At 33.7% G+C, this 15,426-nt stretch overlaps 4 protein-coding genes across 4 annotated transcripts; 2 read left to right on the top strand and 2 right to left on the bottom strand.

Annotated features, from left to right (window-relative positions):
* The first annotated feature begins 589 nt into the window (after positions 1-589).
* On the top strand, positions 590-2,067 carry LOC126674704 (F-box protein CPR1-like). Its single transcript, XM_050369191.2, has one exon. The coding sequence runs from the start codon at positions 672-674 to the stop codon at positions 1,782-1,784; it is 1,113 nt and encodes a 370-aa protein (XP_050225148.1). The 5' UTR covers positions 590-671; the 3' UTR covers positions 1,785-2,067.
* A 1,704-nt stretch (positions 2,068-3,771) lies between these two features.
* LOC126675088 (cytochrome P450 89A2-like) lies at positions 3,772-5,614 on the top strand. Its single transcript, XM_050369668.2, has one exon. It carries the CDS (start codon positions 3,954-3,956, stop codon positions 5,490-5,492), a length of 1,539 nt encoding a protein of 512 aa, XP_050225625.1. The 5' UTR covers positions 3,772-3,953; the 3' UTR covers positions 5,493-5,614.
* Positions 5,615-8,496: 2,882 nt separating this feature from the next.
* Positions 8,497-11,607, bottom strand: LOC126675089 (uncharacterized). Its single transcript, XM_050369669.2, has 7 exons — positions 11,034-11,607; positions 10,390-10,444; positions 9,949-10,023; positions 9,721-9,812; positions 9,344-9,425; positions 8,950-9,033; positions 8,497-8,761 (listed from the first exon to the last, which is right to left on the bottom strand). Exons 1-7 carry the CDS (start codon positions 11,345-11,347, stop codon positions 8,636-8,638), a joined length of 828 nt encoding a protein of 275 aa, XP_050225626.1. The 5' UTR covers positions 11,348-11,607; the 3' UTR covers positions 8,497-8,635.
* A 180-nt stretch (positions 11,608-11,787) lies between these two features.
* LOC126675090 (TATA-box-binding protein 2) lies at positions 11,788-14,605 on the bottom strand. Its single transcript, XM_050369670.2, has 9 exons — positions 14,107-14,605; positions 13,873-13,960; positions 13,727-13,798; positions 13,348-13,398; positions 13,226-13,270; positions 12,765-12,857; positions 12,561-12,662; positions 12,410-12,483; positions 11,788-12,185 (listed from the first exon to the last, which is right to left on the bottom strand). Coding segments are annotated over exons 1-9 (609 nt in total). The 5' UTR covers positions 14,190-14,605; the 3' UTR covers positions 11,788-12,184.
* Positions 14,606-15,426: the final 821 nt, after the last annotated feature.

The following is a 15,426-nucleotide window of genomic DNA, read 5'->3' as shown; positions in this document are numbered from 1 at the left end:
ACACCATAACTCAAATGATATAAACATCTGGATTTGTTATGAGCGCGCCCTCCTCCCCAATTATATAAAAAAACATAATAAATCCAGATCGATTGAACTTAAAAAAGAATTTTAATATTGATTGAAGGCTGTGTAGAGAAAGCTGAAAATTCAGAGTAAGAAGAGAAAAATTGATATTATGATCTTTTAAATGGAGGAATCAATAATCAAGTTGAAATTTCTAAGCGAAGTTCTGAGATAACTAACTAAAAACATTAGATAAAACGTTAGATTGCGATTCGATTGGATTTAAGCACAACAACATTATCATCAAATAACAATCCTATTCATATTCAAATTAAATTCATTCAATCCTTATTCAAATTGTTTCTATCTTTAATAATTAAATTGATTAATTAATTCTATAGATAATTAGATAATGATTATAAAACTATTAATCAGGTCACCAATTAGTTTTAAATTAAAAAGGATTATCTCGTAATTAAAAAATCAAATTTATTTAAACATCTTTTTTTAAAAAAAACTGTAAAATAAATTAACTAATACGTATTTTTATTTTTCCAATACTTTTTATTTTTTGCGACATTATTGTAAATAATTCATGTAAATATGTATAAAACCCTGGCAAAACCCTGATATTGGTATTTGCCGCAACTAATAAGAAGAAGACGATGAAGAAGCTCTGCTGCGCAGCCATAGCAGCTGACATACCCATAGACGTTATTTGTGGTATACTCTCGTATCTCCCCGTCAAGTCGGTACTACGTTTCAAATGCGTATCAAAATCATGGTACTCTCTAATCTCCGATTCCCACTTTAAAAAATTACATCGCTTTCAATCACAGAAAGCTACATATGATCAGGTATTTGTTCTCCAAAATCTGGACAACAATTATAGTTTCTGCGAGACATCCTTTTTTGATGATATAATCTCAGGAAATTGTACCCAAATGGAATTACCCTTCAGACATAATCTACTTTTAAGCAATGCCACGATACTGTCGTCTTGCGATGGCCTGTTACTCGTCAGAAATTCTGATGGCCAGTTAACTTTAATGAACCCTTCCACTAAGGAGAGTCGTAAATTGCCCGAAGGAGTTGTGTATGGTTCTAAGCGTCCCTGCTATGACTTGGGCTATGATTCATCAACCAATGACTACAAGGTACTGCTTCGACAGTCGGTTCATATTCCTGAAATAGACGCGTTCAGAATAGAGACTACAATTCTTTCCTTGAAAACAAATTGTTGGCGGAAAGTTAAAAATGTTACGCGTCAAGATAGGAATGGCGTAAATTTTAACGAATCTCTGAATTGGGTGCACGCGAAGTCTTGGTTAGCCAACGAGATTAAGATTGTTTCTTTTTCTTTAGCAAGCGAGACGACCACAGAGATTGAACATCCTGCTGATTGCGATACTGGTACACATGCGGATTTGGGTGTTTTGCAAGGATGCCTTTGTTTGACAGCGACCTCAATTTTTACTTGTTCAGTGAACATCTGGCTAATGAAAGAATTTGGAGTGCCAAACTCGTGGACCAAGCTCATTTCCACACCAAAACTACCTAGAAATTATGTGAGTCGTACAATTCCATTGCCGCTTAATTATACGAACAAAACAGTTTTTCTCATTGATAAATATAATGGTGACCTGTTGATTCTAAATGATTTAGAGGCAGAACAACACTATAGATTTGTTAACATTGCCAATTTCCGAACGTATAAGTTGCTCACAGAATTTGCGTTTTCAAGGAGTTTAGTTTCACCAAATTCAGTTTTTTTTTAAAGCTTTTCAGTTTCAAGACCTTAAGAACATACTATTTGCTTTGTGGATTAGAATTATATATATTCTTTCGTAATTTTTATTTGAGTTGATTTTATATTTACTGTAATTGTTTAGTTCATTTCACTTTTTTTGGGTACAAAGTTCATGGGGTTTTGGGTCTTAACTATGAGACGACACCTTTAAACTTTCCAAACTAATCCCACTCGGTATCCCTTTTCTTCTTGAATGTCTCTCTATCCTTTAAATAAAATATACTTCTCTTATTCTTAAAAAAATTATTAAGCAGAAGCTCTAACTAGTAAAATATCAACAATATAAACTATAAAAGTCAATATTCTAACCTTTTTAGTTTGGCTTAATCACAAAAAAAAAACCCACCTTTTAACCTTTTTTCAAATGCACCATGACGTTGCAATTTTGTCAGTTGCACCCTAATTCGCACCTTTGATTTTCAATTCCACCCTCAAGTGCTAAATTGATCTCTTCTCCATTTGAAAAAAGTTAAAATAAGTCAACCGTTTTTAACTTTTTGTGTGAAAAGAGTTCAAACGAGTACTTTATAAGGGTTTTTATGAATTTTTTCCAAGCGAAAAAGAGTCCAATTTGATTTTGAGGGTGGAATTGAAACCCAAATGTGCAAATTAGGGTGCAACTGACAAAATTGCAATATTAGGGTGCTGAAAAGGGGTTAAAAGATGAGATTTTTTTTTTGTGATTTGATTGGATTCTAGCGAACGACATACATCAAATGAGTGATAACACATTTTGAATCACAACATTTCGTGGAGGAGATGATGCCATGCATAAGAGTTCACTTTCAACCAATAAAACATTATAATTTGTCCTTTTCTTAAGACAAATTATAATTTTTCCTAATTGCTTCTTCTATTAGCTAAATATTTGCAGTCAATGGTTAGTATCGGTCCATTTCGTTGTCGAATTGATTGGTTGCTTTTAAAAAAATTAAAATATCAGATAGGACTAAAAAGTTACTTAATTGATTGGCTACTGCAATAATAATTTTTAACATAAAAAGATTGCACAATTTTTCTTGAAGTCTATTTATAGATTAAAAAATCAATTCGGTTTTTAAATTTGTGTTTTAGAGTCAAAATTTACTTTCACCGTTTTGATCATTTAAAGACAATAGTTAGCATTTTTAGGTCAATTAAAGAAAAAAAATACAATATAAACAATTCAGGAACCGGAATAGTCCAATTTTAACCTTAATTTAATTTTGAACCGAAGAGTATTATTCTTAATTGATTTTGAAAATAGAAAAATTTATTTTTAATTGATTAAAATAGTTAACAGTATTGTTATTTGACTAAATTACAAATTTAAGGATCAGACGTATCCTGATTTGATGCATTTTAACCGAATAAAATGCGAAATAGGGTAAATTGACAAGTTTTCAACGTCAGGGTAGGATTCAAAAGGGGTTATAAGGTCGGGATTTTTTTAAACATTGGGCCAAATTTTTGATGCATTTTAACTGGATATTAAACTCTGCAGATCACAAACTTTTTTCAAATTACAGAAAGGTCACTAAACAAATTTTTCTTATAAAATGATCACTGAACTATACCTTTTGTTACAAAAATGTTTCCATTATTACGAAAAGAACAATAAACTTTTCGTGAATTACAAAAAATTTATTGGGTTATACTTTTTATTACAAAAAGGTCACTGAGCTATATTCTTTTTTGTAATTTCCTCTTGCCACTTAATCAAAAATGTTGCGTTTTTGCGTGACAACGGTACGTTTTATATGGGTGAACCCTTTTATAATAAAAAGTATTAATCATGCTGGAAGAAAAATTTGTTTAGTGACCTTTTTATAATTTGAGAAAAATTGGGTGAACTATAGAGTTTAATATCCCATTTTAACCTCATAAAATGGTGAAGACCGGGAAAATGAGACGTTTCAGGAACAAATGTCCTTTCAAAGAAGTTAAAATTGCATCTAACTATTCATAAAAGTTAGCTCTGCAGGCTCACAAGTCAGAGAACCAAAAAGTTCAGACTCTCTAGAAGGGAAGAGAACGGACAAAAACACAAAAACAATATTGCATTTTTATAGCCACATCTTCAGGATTCAATTTCAGTCTCATCTTTCTCCATAATATCTACACACAAACCAGAAAAACCAGAAAAAAAGCACAAGAAATGGAAACTTGGTTCATCATCCTGTTTTCTTTATCCCTCTGTCTGTTCCTCAGCTTCATCTTCTCCATCCGAAAACCTTCTCACAATCTCCCTCCCGGACCTTTCTCCATTCCTATCATCACCAGCCTTCAATGGCTTGTCAAATCTTTCTCAGAAATCGAGCCCATTCTTCGCAGCCTGCGTGCAAAATACGGTCCTATCATCACTCTACGAATAGGTTCTCGGCCTGCAATCTTCGTCACTACTCATTCTCTTGCCCATCAAGCACTAGTCCAGAACGGAGCTGTCTTCGCAGACCGCCCTCCAGCGCTTGCAGTCAGCAAGATAATATCGAGTAACCAGTACAACATCAGCTCAGCTCCCTATGGACCAAGATGGCGGCTTCTACGTCGGAACCTCACTTCTGAAATCCTACATCCTTCGCGGGTAAAATCTTACTCACAAGCTCGAAAATGGGTGCTCGAAATCCTCATCAATCGCCTCAAGAATCATTCAGAAAGTGGCGAGTGGTTTCATGTTAAAGAGCATTTTCATTACATCATGTTCTGTTTATTAGTTCTCATGTGTTTCGGAGACAAGCTTGACGAAGAGAAGATTAAAGAAGTACAAAAAGTTCAGCGTATGATGCTATTGAGTTTTGGTCGTTTCAACATATTGAATTTCTTGCCGAGTATAACCAGGATTTTATTCCGGAGAAGATGGGAAGAATTGTATAAGCTTCAGCAGGACAAGGAAAATGTATTAATTCCTTTGATAAGAGCAAGAAAGAATGCGAAACTCGAGAATTTAAGCAAAATTAAAGAGGATAATGAAGAAAAACAAGAGTTTATAGTATCATACGTCGATACGCTCCTGGATTTGCAGTTACCAGAAGGGAATAGAAAGCTTGAAGAAAAAGAAATAGTTAGTCTATGTTCTGAATTTCTTGATGCTGGTACAGATACTACATCCACAGCCCTGCAATGGATAATGGCAAATTTGATCAAGTTCCCACATATTCAAGAGAAGCTACTCATAGAAATTAAAGAAGTTGTTAGTGTTGAAGTGGAAGAGATCAAAGAAGAAGATTTGCAGAAGATGAGTTACTTGAAAGCATTGGTTTTGGAAGGACTGAGGAGGCATCCTCCGGGGCATTTTGTGTTGCCGCACGCAGTGACACAGGACACGGTTCTTAATGGGTTTAGGATTCCAAAAGATGGCACTATAAATTTCATGGTCGCGAATATGGGTTTGGACCCAAAAGTGTGGAAGGATCCCATGGAGTTCAATCCTGAGAGGTTTCTGAGTAATGGCGGACCGGAGGCATTTGATATAACAGGCAGTAGGGAGATTAAAATGATGCCGTTTGGTGCAGGGAGAAGGATTTGCCCTGGATTTGGTTTGGCAATGCTTCACTTGGAGTACTTTGTGGCTAATTTGGTTTGGAATTTTAAGTGGATGGCTGTTGATGGAGATGACATAGATTTGTCGGAGAAGCAAGAGTTTACTGTAGTAATGAAAAATCCACTTAAAGCGCATATTTCTCCCAGAATTAATTAGCCCCTAAAAACATCTATTAGTTCATAACTTGTCACATACTGAGATGACTGATATGAATATGCGTATAGCATTTCTGCATCTTGTTTAGAAATACTATAAATAAAGAGAAGTTTAGCTTTAAATTCCTGTCATGCTATTGTTCTGTTGGGTTGAAAGGGTTTTGTATTGCCTTCTATTTAGCAGTTAGGACAAAACTCGAGCATAATTAAATCACAACTGCAACAGTAAGTGAACAGAAAAGAACGAAAAAAACCCTTTCAGTATAAAGTAAATACCTTATATTGGAGAAATATGATGTGCAGTCAGCAAATCTTTCGGAGTCTTGGATATGGAAGGATGACCTCTAGCTAGTTGTCTCAGCACTCCAAGAAATATATCAACATCAAAAAGCAAAATCTATACAAAAATGAAACAGCTTAGGAATTTAATAGCATTGAATTTTGGGCTAAAATTGCATACACTACATTCTTTTTAACTTACACTCAAGAATACGCTTGTCCTGATCTCTCTATTGATAGACATACATAAACTTTTGAGTATGAAAGATTCAAGAGTTTGGTGTCGCTATTCTCAGTTTCCCAACAACTAATAAACTATGTGATACAAGAAAGGTTACAGAATTGTCATAATCACACACAGTCAAATCATGGACTCTCTGAACCTTGATCTTGTAGGTGAACAAATAGCTGATACGCCGTTTAATGGGGAGCGCAATGTACTTTGCAAACGCGTCCTTAAAGATTTCAACAAACGGGGAGTAAGAGTTTCCACTGTTGCAGCCATTTTCTTCTCTTCTTTTAGTTAAGTGAAGATAACTTAAGTTTTCATTTTCTCACAGAAAACAATGGTTTAATTAGGTTAAATTAATGAGTGTTTATCTCATACAATGGTTGTGCTATGTCATATTTACAACAAGCAAATAAACATTGCGATAGAAAATCTTTCAATTATTGCTTATTAATTCTATCATTAAAAATTACACAGAACTAATGTATTATTGGTTTGCTGCACGAATGAGTTGTGTGGTATAATTTTCCTAAATTAATACTACATCATAAATTAAAATTGGGGTTTCACTCTCAAACTTTAGATGAGCATTTTCTTTCAAAATTAAAAACAAAACAAAAATTTATACTAACTCTCATTTTTATGCTGAATCGAATTTCAAAAACAGATGGAAAATATATGAAGTAGCCATGAATTTGCATAAAATAGAAGAAATTGAAATAAATAAACACACCTCTTTCTAAAATTCATTTTTTTTTTATTGAATCGTTGCCGTGATCTTGGGGTTCATAGTTTGCAGCATTAAGTCTCACTCTCAACGCGTAAAGACTTAAGTACGAGCTTCAATGGAAATGGTTGAGCTCTGCAAATGTTTTTTATACTTCGTTGGCGCATGGAAATGGAATTATATTTGCCGTTTTATCAGTTATACTGCATTTTATTAGATTTTTCTGTGTTAAAAACTATTTTTAAAATTTAAAAATTCATATTTTTTTATTAATTGCGATTAAATCTTTAATTATTATAATTATATTCAATTTGGAAAAAAATTGTAATAATTTTTAAAGCATTAAATTTTATTTTTTTAAAACCTAAACTGTTTTTTTCAGTTGCAATCAGACTTTTATAATAACTCTTTTTAAAGTTGATAATATTTTAAAATTTGATCGTAATCGAAAAAATGTAAAACTTTGAATTTAAAAAATAAAACTCAAAATTTTGAAAACAACGGCAAAAAAAAAACTTTCAAAATAAACATAATTATATAAAAAAAAATTGATCATAATTAATAAAAATATAAAAAAATCCAGTTTAAAAAATAAACATTTTTCTCTCAAAATTGAAAAAATTGTTAAAAGTAAAAGGCGTGACCTATTCTCAGGTCACTCCACTTCTATTTTTTAACTTGAATCCAACACCTTAATTTCTCTATATTATGTCCCTATACTTTTATTTTTGTTTAACATAAATTCTTCTATTATTGCCGGCTAGTGGGTGTATAAGATTTTTAATTGAACATATAATTGTATTATTTGTTCACATAATGAATAGTAAATATAAAAATAGTATCCTTTAAAAATTAATTGCCCTCGTCAAATGATAAAAATAAATAATTTAGATTAAAAGAAATAACTGTAAAAAAATCTATCAAATATATATCTTATTTTTATTACATCCATATACGTACATTGTTGTTTTTCTTTTACTTTAGTCCTTCCTAGATGAAAGAAATTATTTACTGATGCAAAAGCGGCAAAATATGGACTTTATACAAGTTAAATAACAATATGCAATATATGGTAAGATTATAATTAATAGAGAAGATAATAAGTCTTCAAATTTTAGGATTTGATCATTTTTATTTAGACTTTGAGGTGAAAATTGGGATTGAAGGTAGTGACTGTTGAGCTAAAAGGGCAGCCAAACCGCTCAGTGATACCCAAGTATACTATAGCTGGCCGAGGGGGGGGGGGGGGCGATCCCCACCCTCAACCCCCTTCAATCCGTGCCTGAAGATTATGTCCATACATATATGCTAAAAAGACCACCAGCATGGAGCACATGAAGCAGAAAGAGCAGAGTATATACAGCTTAGCAAGATATTCTATTTTGTGCGGAACTTCTTGATTTATTCAAGGAGAAAACTAGGGTGAACAAAAGAAAAATGGGGAGCCATAACATTAACGCATTAGAGAATTACTTGGTAATATATTTAGTAAACACCGGAAAGATCGCTCCTAAAGTAATTCATAGCTACTGTATGATTAGTTTTGATGTTTGCATACAACAATCAAATTGCATTTCAATACATACATTTTAATGCACTTTCAAGAACTTGGCATCATGAGTAAGTATGGATAATTACTACCACTCGTATGCTAGGTCAAAACTATTGTTTCTCTCTAAATGTTAAAAATTTGTTATCCCCCCGGTATTTTAGTTTCATTTTACTAAAACCCCCAACAAGAGGGATTTCAATTATCTAATACTTAAAAGCCAGGAAATTGTTTAAGTTTTTAAAATTCAGAGAGAAAACGACAATTTTGACCTAAACGCTGAGGTGATAAATTGTCCCTAAGAAATAATATGTGTATGTAAAGAGCACTAGAATGTACAAGTTTCAGCAGGTAAGAACATCATTTTTCTGAGAATGGCCTTGCCAAATATTGACGCCACTCGTCAGGCATTCCTTTTCTCATCCTCAGCATCATTATTGCTTCACTTGTCAGAGGTATTGCAAGTATGTCATACTCTTTTGGGGCCTGTAAGGACAAGGTCAAAAGTTTATTACAAAAACAAGTCGCAGTTGTAGTTGGTGAAATTTCGAGCTTCGCTATCTTTAAAAAGTTAATAATCAGCATGATAAATCATTATCTGAGCTTTTAATCAGATCAGTTTCGAGCTGCAGGCATCATTTTATTTACATGAGAAAATTAGAACTGTGTACTACCTTAGGAACATTAAGCAGCTTCATATTTGCTTCTTCTGGAGTTTTTTGACCTTTCTTTGAGTTGCATTTAGAACAAGCAGCAACCTGATATAAGAAGCACCAGACCATAAATTCTGAAACTTAAGAGAATATTTCAAGAACTGGGTTATCAGATGATCTTCCCTAACAAATCTAAATACTCAACAGGTCCCAACAAACTTGGAAGAGAACATATATCATAAAGAAAATTATTCAGGAAAATCATGCAGTTGCTCAGGTATTCTGACATCCCCACACTATTTCTTCCACATACGTTCTTCTTTCAAATAATTTTTGTTGATTTCTGATAGCTGACTATATATAAATTTAATTAAGATTTCTCCTGATTGTCAATAAAAGGGATGAAAAGTCTTACCAGATTTTCCCATGTCCATTCTCCACCTCGTGCAGACGGTTGAACATGATCAATGGTCAAGTCCTCATGAGATGAGCAATACCTATTTGACATAGAATTAATAACATATCATCACAAGAAGCGATTAATACTAAATCATACATGTTCGTCCTCATGGAAAATGAAGCTAATCAGTAACAAGCATGAGACGGACAAAAACCTTCAGTAATGAATATTACAATCAGGATTCCAGAAAAAAATCTATAATTTTAGAATTATTCGATGCAACTTGCAAAGCCCAAGCAGATAAAAATGCAAATGTTATCTGATGCAGTGCACCAGTGTCTCTGTTGCAGACCAGTATGATAAACTTGAATGAAGGTTGGCAGAATACTTACTGACAAGTATAGTTGTCCCGATATAATATATTCTTACGACTAAGGTTGTTTCTAATTCTTCTTCTCTTAACAACCTGCAAGAGATGCGGAACCTGAAAGCAAAAGAAGTGTAAAGTAAATTCAAATGAATAACGACATACATAAAGTTAACAAACAGATAACAAACAGCCGCAGAAGGACGTGCCAAAAGAAAAATTAAAATATCATAGATGCTCCTCAATTGCATACCCTCAATACAGCTGGTATATAGAAGGATCCACCAGGGGAATCTACAGTCTGATCATAATATTCTAGTACATCAGCCTGGATGTATAGAAAAACAAGAAATCAGCAGAAATATCCGTGAGGGAAAGTTTTCATTGCCATATATGCATGTCTTTTGTGTGGAGTTATATGTAAATTTATCAGTAGAAATAAATTAAAAAAAAAACATGCGTAAGGCTACAAGGGTTATGCTCCTATAGTAAAATTGGTAACTGACTTAATATCATACACAAATTAAAAATTTCTCGAACAAAACATAGATGATTTTTCCACAGATAAGATCTCATGGAAAAACAAATGTTCCATCAGAATGAGAATGTATGCATCAGATGCAATTCCAAACTAAATGTTATTACTGTTCTGTTCAAACATCTAAAATGGAGTAGTGCGCCACATCAGTCCAACCTTCTCCATGAACTCCAAACATATAGCCCGCTTCCAGCAGACAACATTGACTGGCCTGGTGCAGCACAACACAATCAGATCTATATGCAAGCCTCTATGTTAGTCTTAGCTAAATTTGTAGAAAGGTGAAAAAAAAAGAGGGAAACAAGATTTGCACCACAAAAGAAAAAGTGCCTGTGGATTGCAAACAATATGATACCAGCAAAACATATACCAAACAACAACCATAGCATCATAAACAATTGAAATCCAAACTACTAAGGATGCAGAAAAGCTTAGGCATAACCCGAATCAGAAAACTCTTGAAGACCAATCATCACCGGGGTAAATAAAAAATGCTTAACCAACAAACTAGGTAGCACGGACACAAACACACGGGAAAACAAGACACTTGGACATAGACACAGTAAAACGGTGTTATTTTGAGGTTTTCTATGTAAAAAATAAGGTTTCTTTTCCGAAACGTGCAAGTGTTGGAAGTTTCCAAAACGAGACACATTGATTGAATGAAGTGTGTGCGCTACTTAGTTAACAAATACGTAATTTATCTGCAAAAATGGCTAACCCAGAACATTAAGATTCCAAGAACCTGCAAAAAGCCAACTAACAAGAAGATAAAGTGATGAGAAAATGAGAGAAATGACCTGTAAGAGATATCCAAAACAAGGCCTCTAAAGCAAGCTAATTCATCTATTTCAAACTCACTATCATAATCTTCACTCTCATCACTATCAGTCTCCTCCATAGAATTGAGGCTTGCTTCTGCATTCAAAAGTTCAGATTTCCTTCTCAAAGAAGCATAAAGCCTCGTGCTTGAACCATTGTACCTGGCTTTACCACCCTTTTGTAGCTGAAATGATCTCAACCCACCAGCAAATCCATTGCCAATAAGCTTATACCGAATCCCATCACTGTTAAATAGCAGTTTCAAACGACCCTGTGCTGTGAATTGAGCCATCAACTTTTGCAGACCCTTTAAACAGACTTTATAAATGAGTAGTGCTGTGTTTTAGTACATAATATGTTGTTTCTTGAAAACGGAAGCAAAAGAAAAATCAAAGAAAATTCTTATTACGGAAGAAACTGATGCCACATGTTAGTTCTAACTTGTGCTTCTTTTTGCAACTTCAAATATCTTTTTGGTTTGCTCTTTCTTAAATGACAATTTTGCCATTTTATCCTTTATATTTCTACAGAACATTGACACATTTATCCTTTTAGTATTTAGCAAGCAACTGACAAAAAATCTTCAGACCATTAATTAGCACAAATTAAGGTTTGGTTTAATCAAATCCACAGTTGAATCTTATTCATTGTCTTCTAAATTTTTAATCAATTAAGATGGATTTCACTAAACTATCACACTGTCAAAATCAAACTCAACGTAATTGACAACAATTGAGTTCAAGGAAATCAAAATTACAATTAACAGAACTAATTTTTTTAGTTTATAATTAATAAAAACAACAGGCATTTCGTGGAGTTTATGTGATTGTCTAGATTATTAGGCCTTCTTCTGATGTTAACAAAGTTGAAACATGAACATGTCCTCTGCCAACTTCAACCACCTCCACCACCCCTAACTCAGTTCCACTGAAATGAGTATTTACAATTAGAGCTGATTGACCCTGTTACTGCATCCGCATTGAGAAGAAGAAAATTATCCACAGGGTAAGGGTTCGATAACTGGCAGCTAGCCGACTAATCTCCTTACAGCACACTTGAAACCATCCACCGAAACAGCCACATCCACGACAGCCCTTAAACACCCCCCCCCCCCCATCTCAAACATATATCTGCAACAGAAGCCCAAAAAAAAAGGTGACTTGCAAGCACAGGGATTGTGTCTTGTGGAACAAAACTACATTTAAGCATTTCATTTCCGTTTTCGACACTTTCATAACTACAAAACTTCATATTTATAGCCTATTCTTGTAAATAATATTATTTCGCCGTTTCATATTTCTACATCCATTTCAACGTTTCCATTCAATAACCATGAATTGGAGAAAGAGAATACCATTGTTGAACCTTCCGGAATTCACTAAGGACAGGAAATATATTCTCAAACGCTGTATACGTTTCCTCTCTCACCTGAAAACAAAATGTTACCAAGCAGAACTACCAGGGCAGTATACATCTTTTAGTAGAACATAAGTTTTGGAACTCACCTTTGCTCCTGTTATGACAATTTTTCCAGAGACAAAAATGAGGAGCACTATTTTCGGTTGTTTCATCCTATAAATCAAGCCTGGAAAGAGCTCGGGTTCATACTACACAAAGTAACAAGGATAATAAATACTGAATGACACCAAAGAGTAACCTCAAGTACAATACATCGCGTATTAAACTTAAGAGAAACTTTTGTTACTAACACTTGAGAAAGCACCATGAGAATAGGCCAGGCCCTCAAGTCTGATTGGGAATTTAACGTCACAGGAACCAACTATATTCTGGATCTTGAAATCCTGGCAAATACAATAAGAATATGTCAACAAAGAGGTGAGAGGTTCCAAAAAAACATGACAAAAAAGGAAAGAAAACCAAGAAAACTATGTAATTTCTACTGTCCAGATGCATGCCTGTGTCTTTGTCACGAACAAATCCGGACCGTGGTGCTACGGGTTTTGGTGGCATATTGCCTACCCATTCACTAAGTGAGGTTTGACTCTCCACTCAACTTATATTTCAGAATATTGTCAATCTTTTTCGACTAAATTTTGCAATCAGCCCGACTTTCTTCTTCATCGGGTTTTGTTGAATGACATAGTTGTTACTATTTTCATTACTCAAATGTCAATAGACGGATAAAAAAAGGAGTTTCGGGTGTCAATACCTTAAACTTGGCTTGAAACCCAAGCTTTTGAATAATGCGAGCATACTAGAGAACAAATATCACGTCAGATAACTACTCCAAATTCATGTTAATGGATAAAGTAGTTAAAGGAGCAGTAAGACCTTTCTTGCGGCCAATTTAGACTGTTGTTCACTTTTAGCACCAGTGCACACCTGAAAAAACAAGAACGGACCTTCAACAAAGATAAAAATAGGACAAAAGAATGCAACCACTGCATATGTTGATAACTACAAAAATGTACAAACTATACTCAACTGCCAAGAACACAATCCTCGCTAAATAATGCTTAGAAACAATTTCACTTCCCATATCCCAATTGATCAAAGTATGCATAAAATCACATCAAAATGTCCTATGTACACAAATTCAGCAACTAACTAACTGTACATACACATCTACTAACAACCTAGCCCAAACACAGCCTAACAATAAAAAACGAGCTAAAATCAGCATTCAACCAGAATCATTTCTGGGACGTACCATCTTTCCGGAAGCAAAAATCAACGCGGTAGTTTTCGGCTCCCTGATTCTCATAATAACGGCAGCAAAACGCTGCACGAATATGACTTCGAATTAGCAAATAAACAAACTTTATATATAGCAATTATAAACAGCCTATAACACACCTTGGGGTTATATTCAGCATTTCGAGCTTGCAACGCGATTTGCTTAAGATCCAACTTACAGTCTAAGTTCACCGTTGACACAATATTCCTACAAAGACACATGAATTACAAAAACAGCTCTGAAATCTCACAATTTACCACAACATGCCACCAACATAAACATAATAAATAACAGCAATCACAATAAATTTGTATTAAAAAAACGCCCTAATGATCATCAATTCAATAGCTTACTGAAGAGTAGGAACAATCCCAGAAGGGTGCTTAGAAACATCCACTGGTTGGCTGCCTTCTAACCCTCCCAACTGTTCTGCCATTAAAATTTTACTCTTTTTTTTTACCAACCCTAATCTAACCTCAAATCGCAATACTAATTTTTTTTTTTTAAAAAACGATTGGGGTTTTATTTTACCTAATTCAATTAATGATAAGATGTTTTAAAAAAATTGATTTGGATTTATAGAAAAAAAATTGATCAAAAAAACCCAGATCTGTACAAAATAAAAGTCTCGAACTTTGACTGATCTAGAGATTAAAACCCAAAAATTGTAAGAAAAAAATTAATTTATTGAGGGGGAAGAGGAAATTTGGGGGAAATTTTTTAATTTTGAGATTGATTTTATAGTTTTGGGTTAAGGGGGAGACAATATTTAGCGTTTGGGGGTGCGGTTGCTCAGATTCTGAAAGAGGAGAGAGAATTAAGAAGAGGAGAGAGAAGCGCGTTGAGAAGGGCTTTTGTACCCGGATTCTTGGTATTTATAGAGGGGATGAGTAGCCGGTTGTTTGTGAAAAGTTACCGGGTATTGCCGGTTGAAGGGTATAATCGGCTTAGCTTGTTTTGTCGAGCTTTGGTGAATTATCTATTACAGTCCCTAACTAATGTTTTCTTCCATTAAAGTTTCAATTTGTAATAAAATCTTTCATTTTCTAGTGGATCGTATACTTTTTGGATAAATTTCTTTTCTTAACATTCTTTTGGATACAGTTGTTAAACAATTTTAAAATTGGACATGATCGTAAAAATTAAAAAAAAAAATTATTATTGATAAAAGAATATGAAGGTTTAAATTTAAAAGATAATCTAATAATTTTGTGTGTTCTAATTAAAAAGTCTCATTGTATAATTTTACCATACAATTTTCTTTTTTTACTCTTTGTTTATTTTAGTGATTAAACATTTTTACAAGACAAAGAATAATATGTATAATTTTAAAGCACAATTACAAAGAGCAAATAAAATAAATACTCCCTTTGTTTCATTTTATTTGTCATATTTTTACTTTCACGTATATTAAAAACTACGTGAAGTGTGATATTTACTTTTATATCCTTTTTTGTCTTTTTTTTAAGATCAAATCGGATTTCATTAGATCAAATCGAAAGCAGTTACATCATTAAGATACACAGGACAGTTCATAAACCATTCCTGATGACCTGAGAAGGAATGGGCGTTTTGCGCTAAGACATGCGCTGCCTGATTCGCAAATCGCCTTACAAAAACAAAATCAACATTACTAAACTGCTTTGCTAACTCATAACAGTCCTCAATAAGCA

This window comes from Mercurialis annua, linkage group LG3, assembly GCF_937616625.2.
Source record: "Mercurialis annua linkage group LG3, ddMerAnnu1.2, whole genome shotgun sequence".
NCBI classification, from domain to species: domain Eukaryota; kingdom Viridiplantae; phylum Streptophyta; class Magnoliopsida; order Malpighiales; family Euphorbiaceae; genus Mercurialis; species Mercurialis annua.
This window is presented reverse-complemented; position numbering and strand designations above follow the sequence as displayed.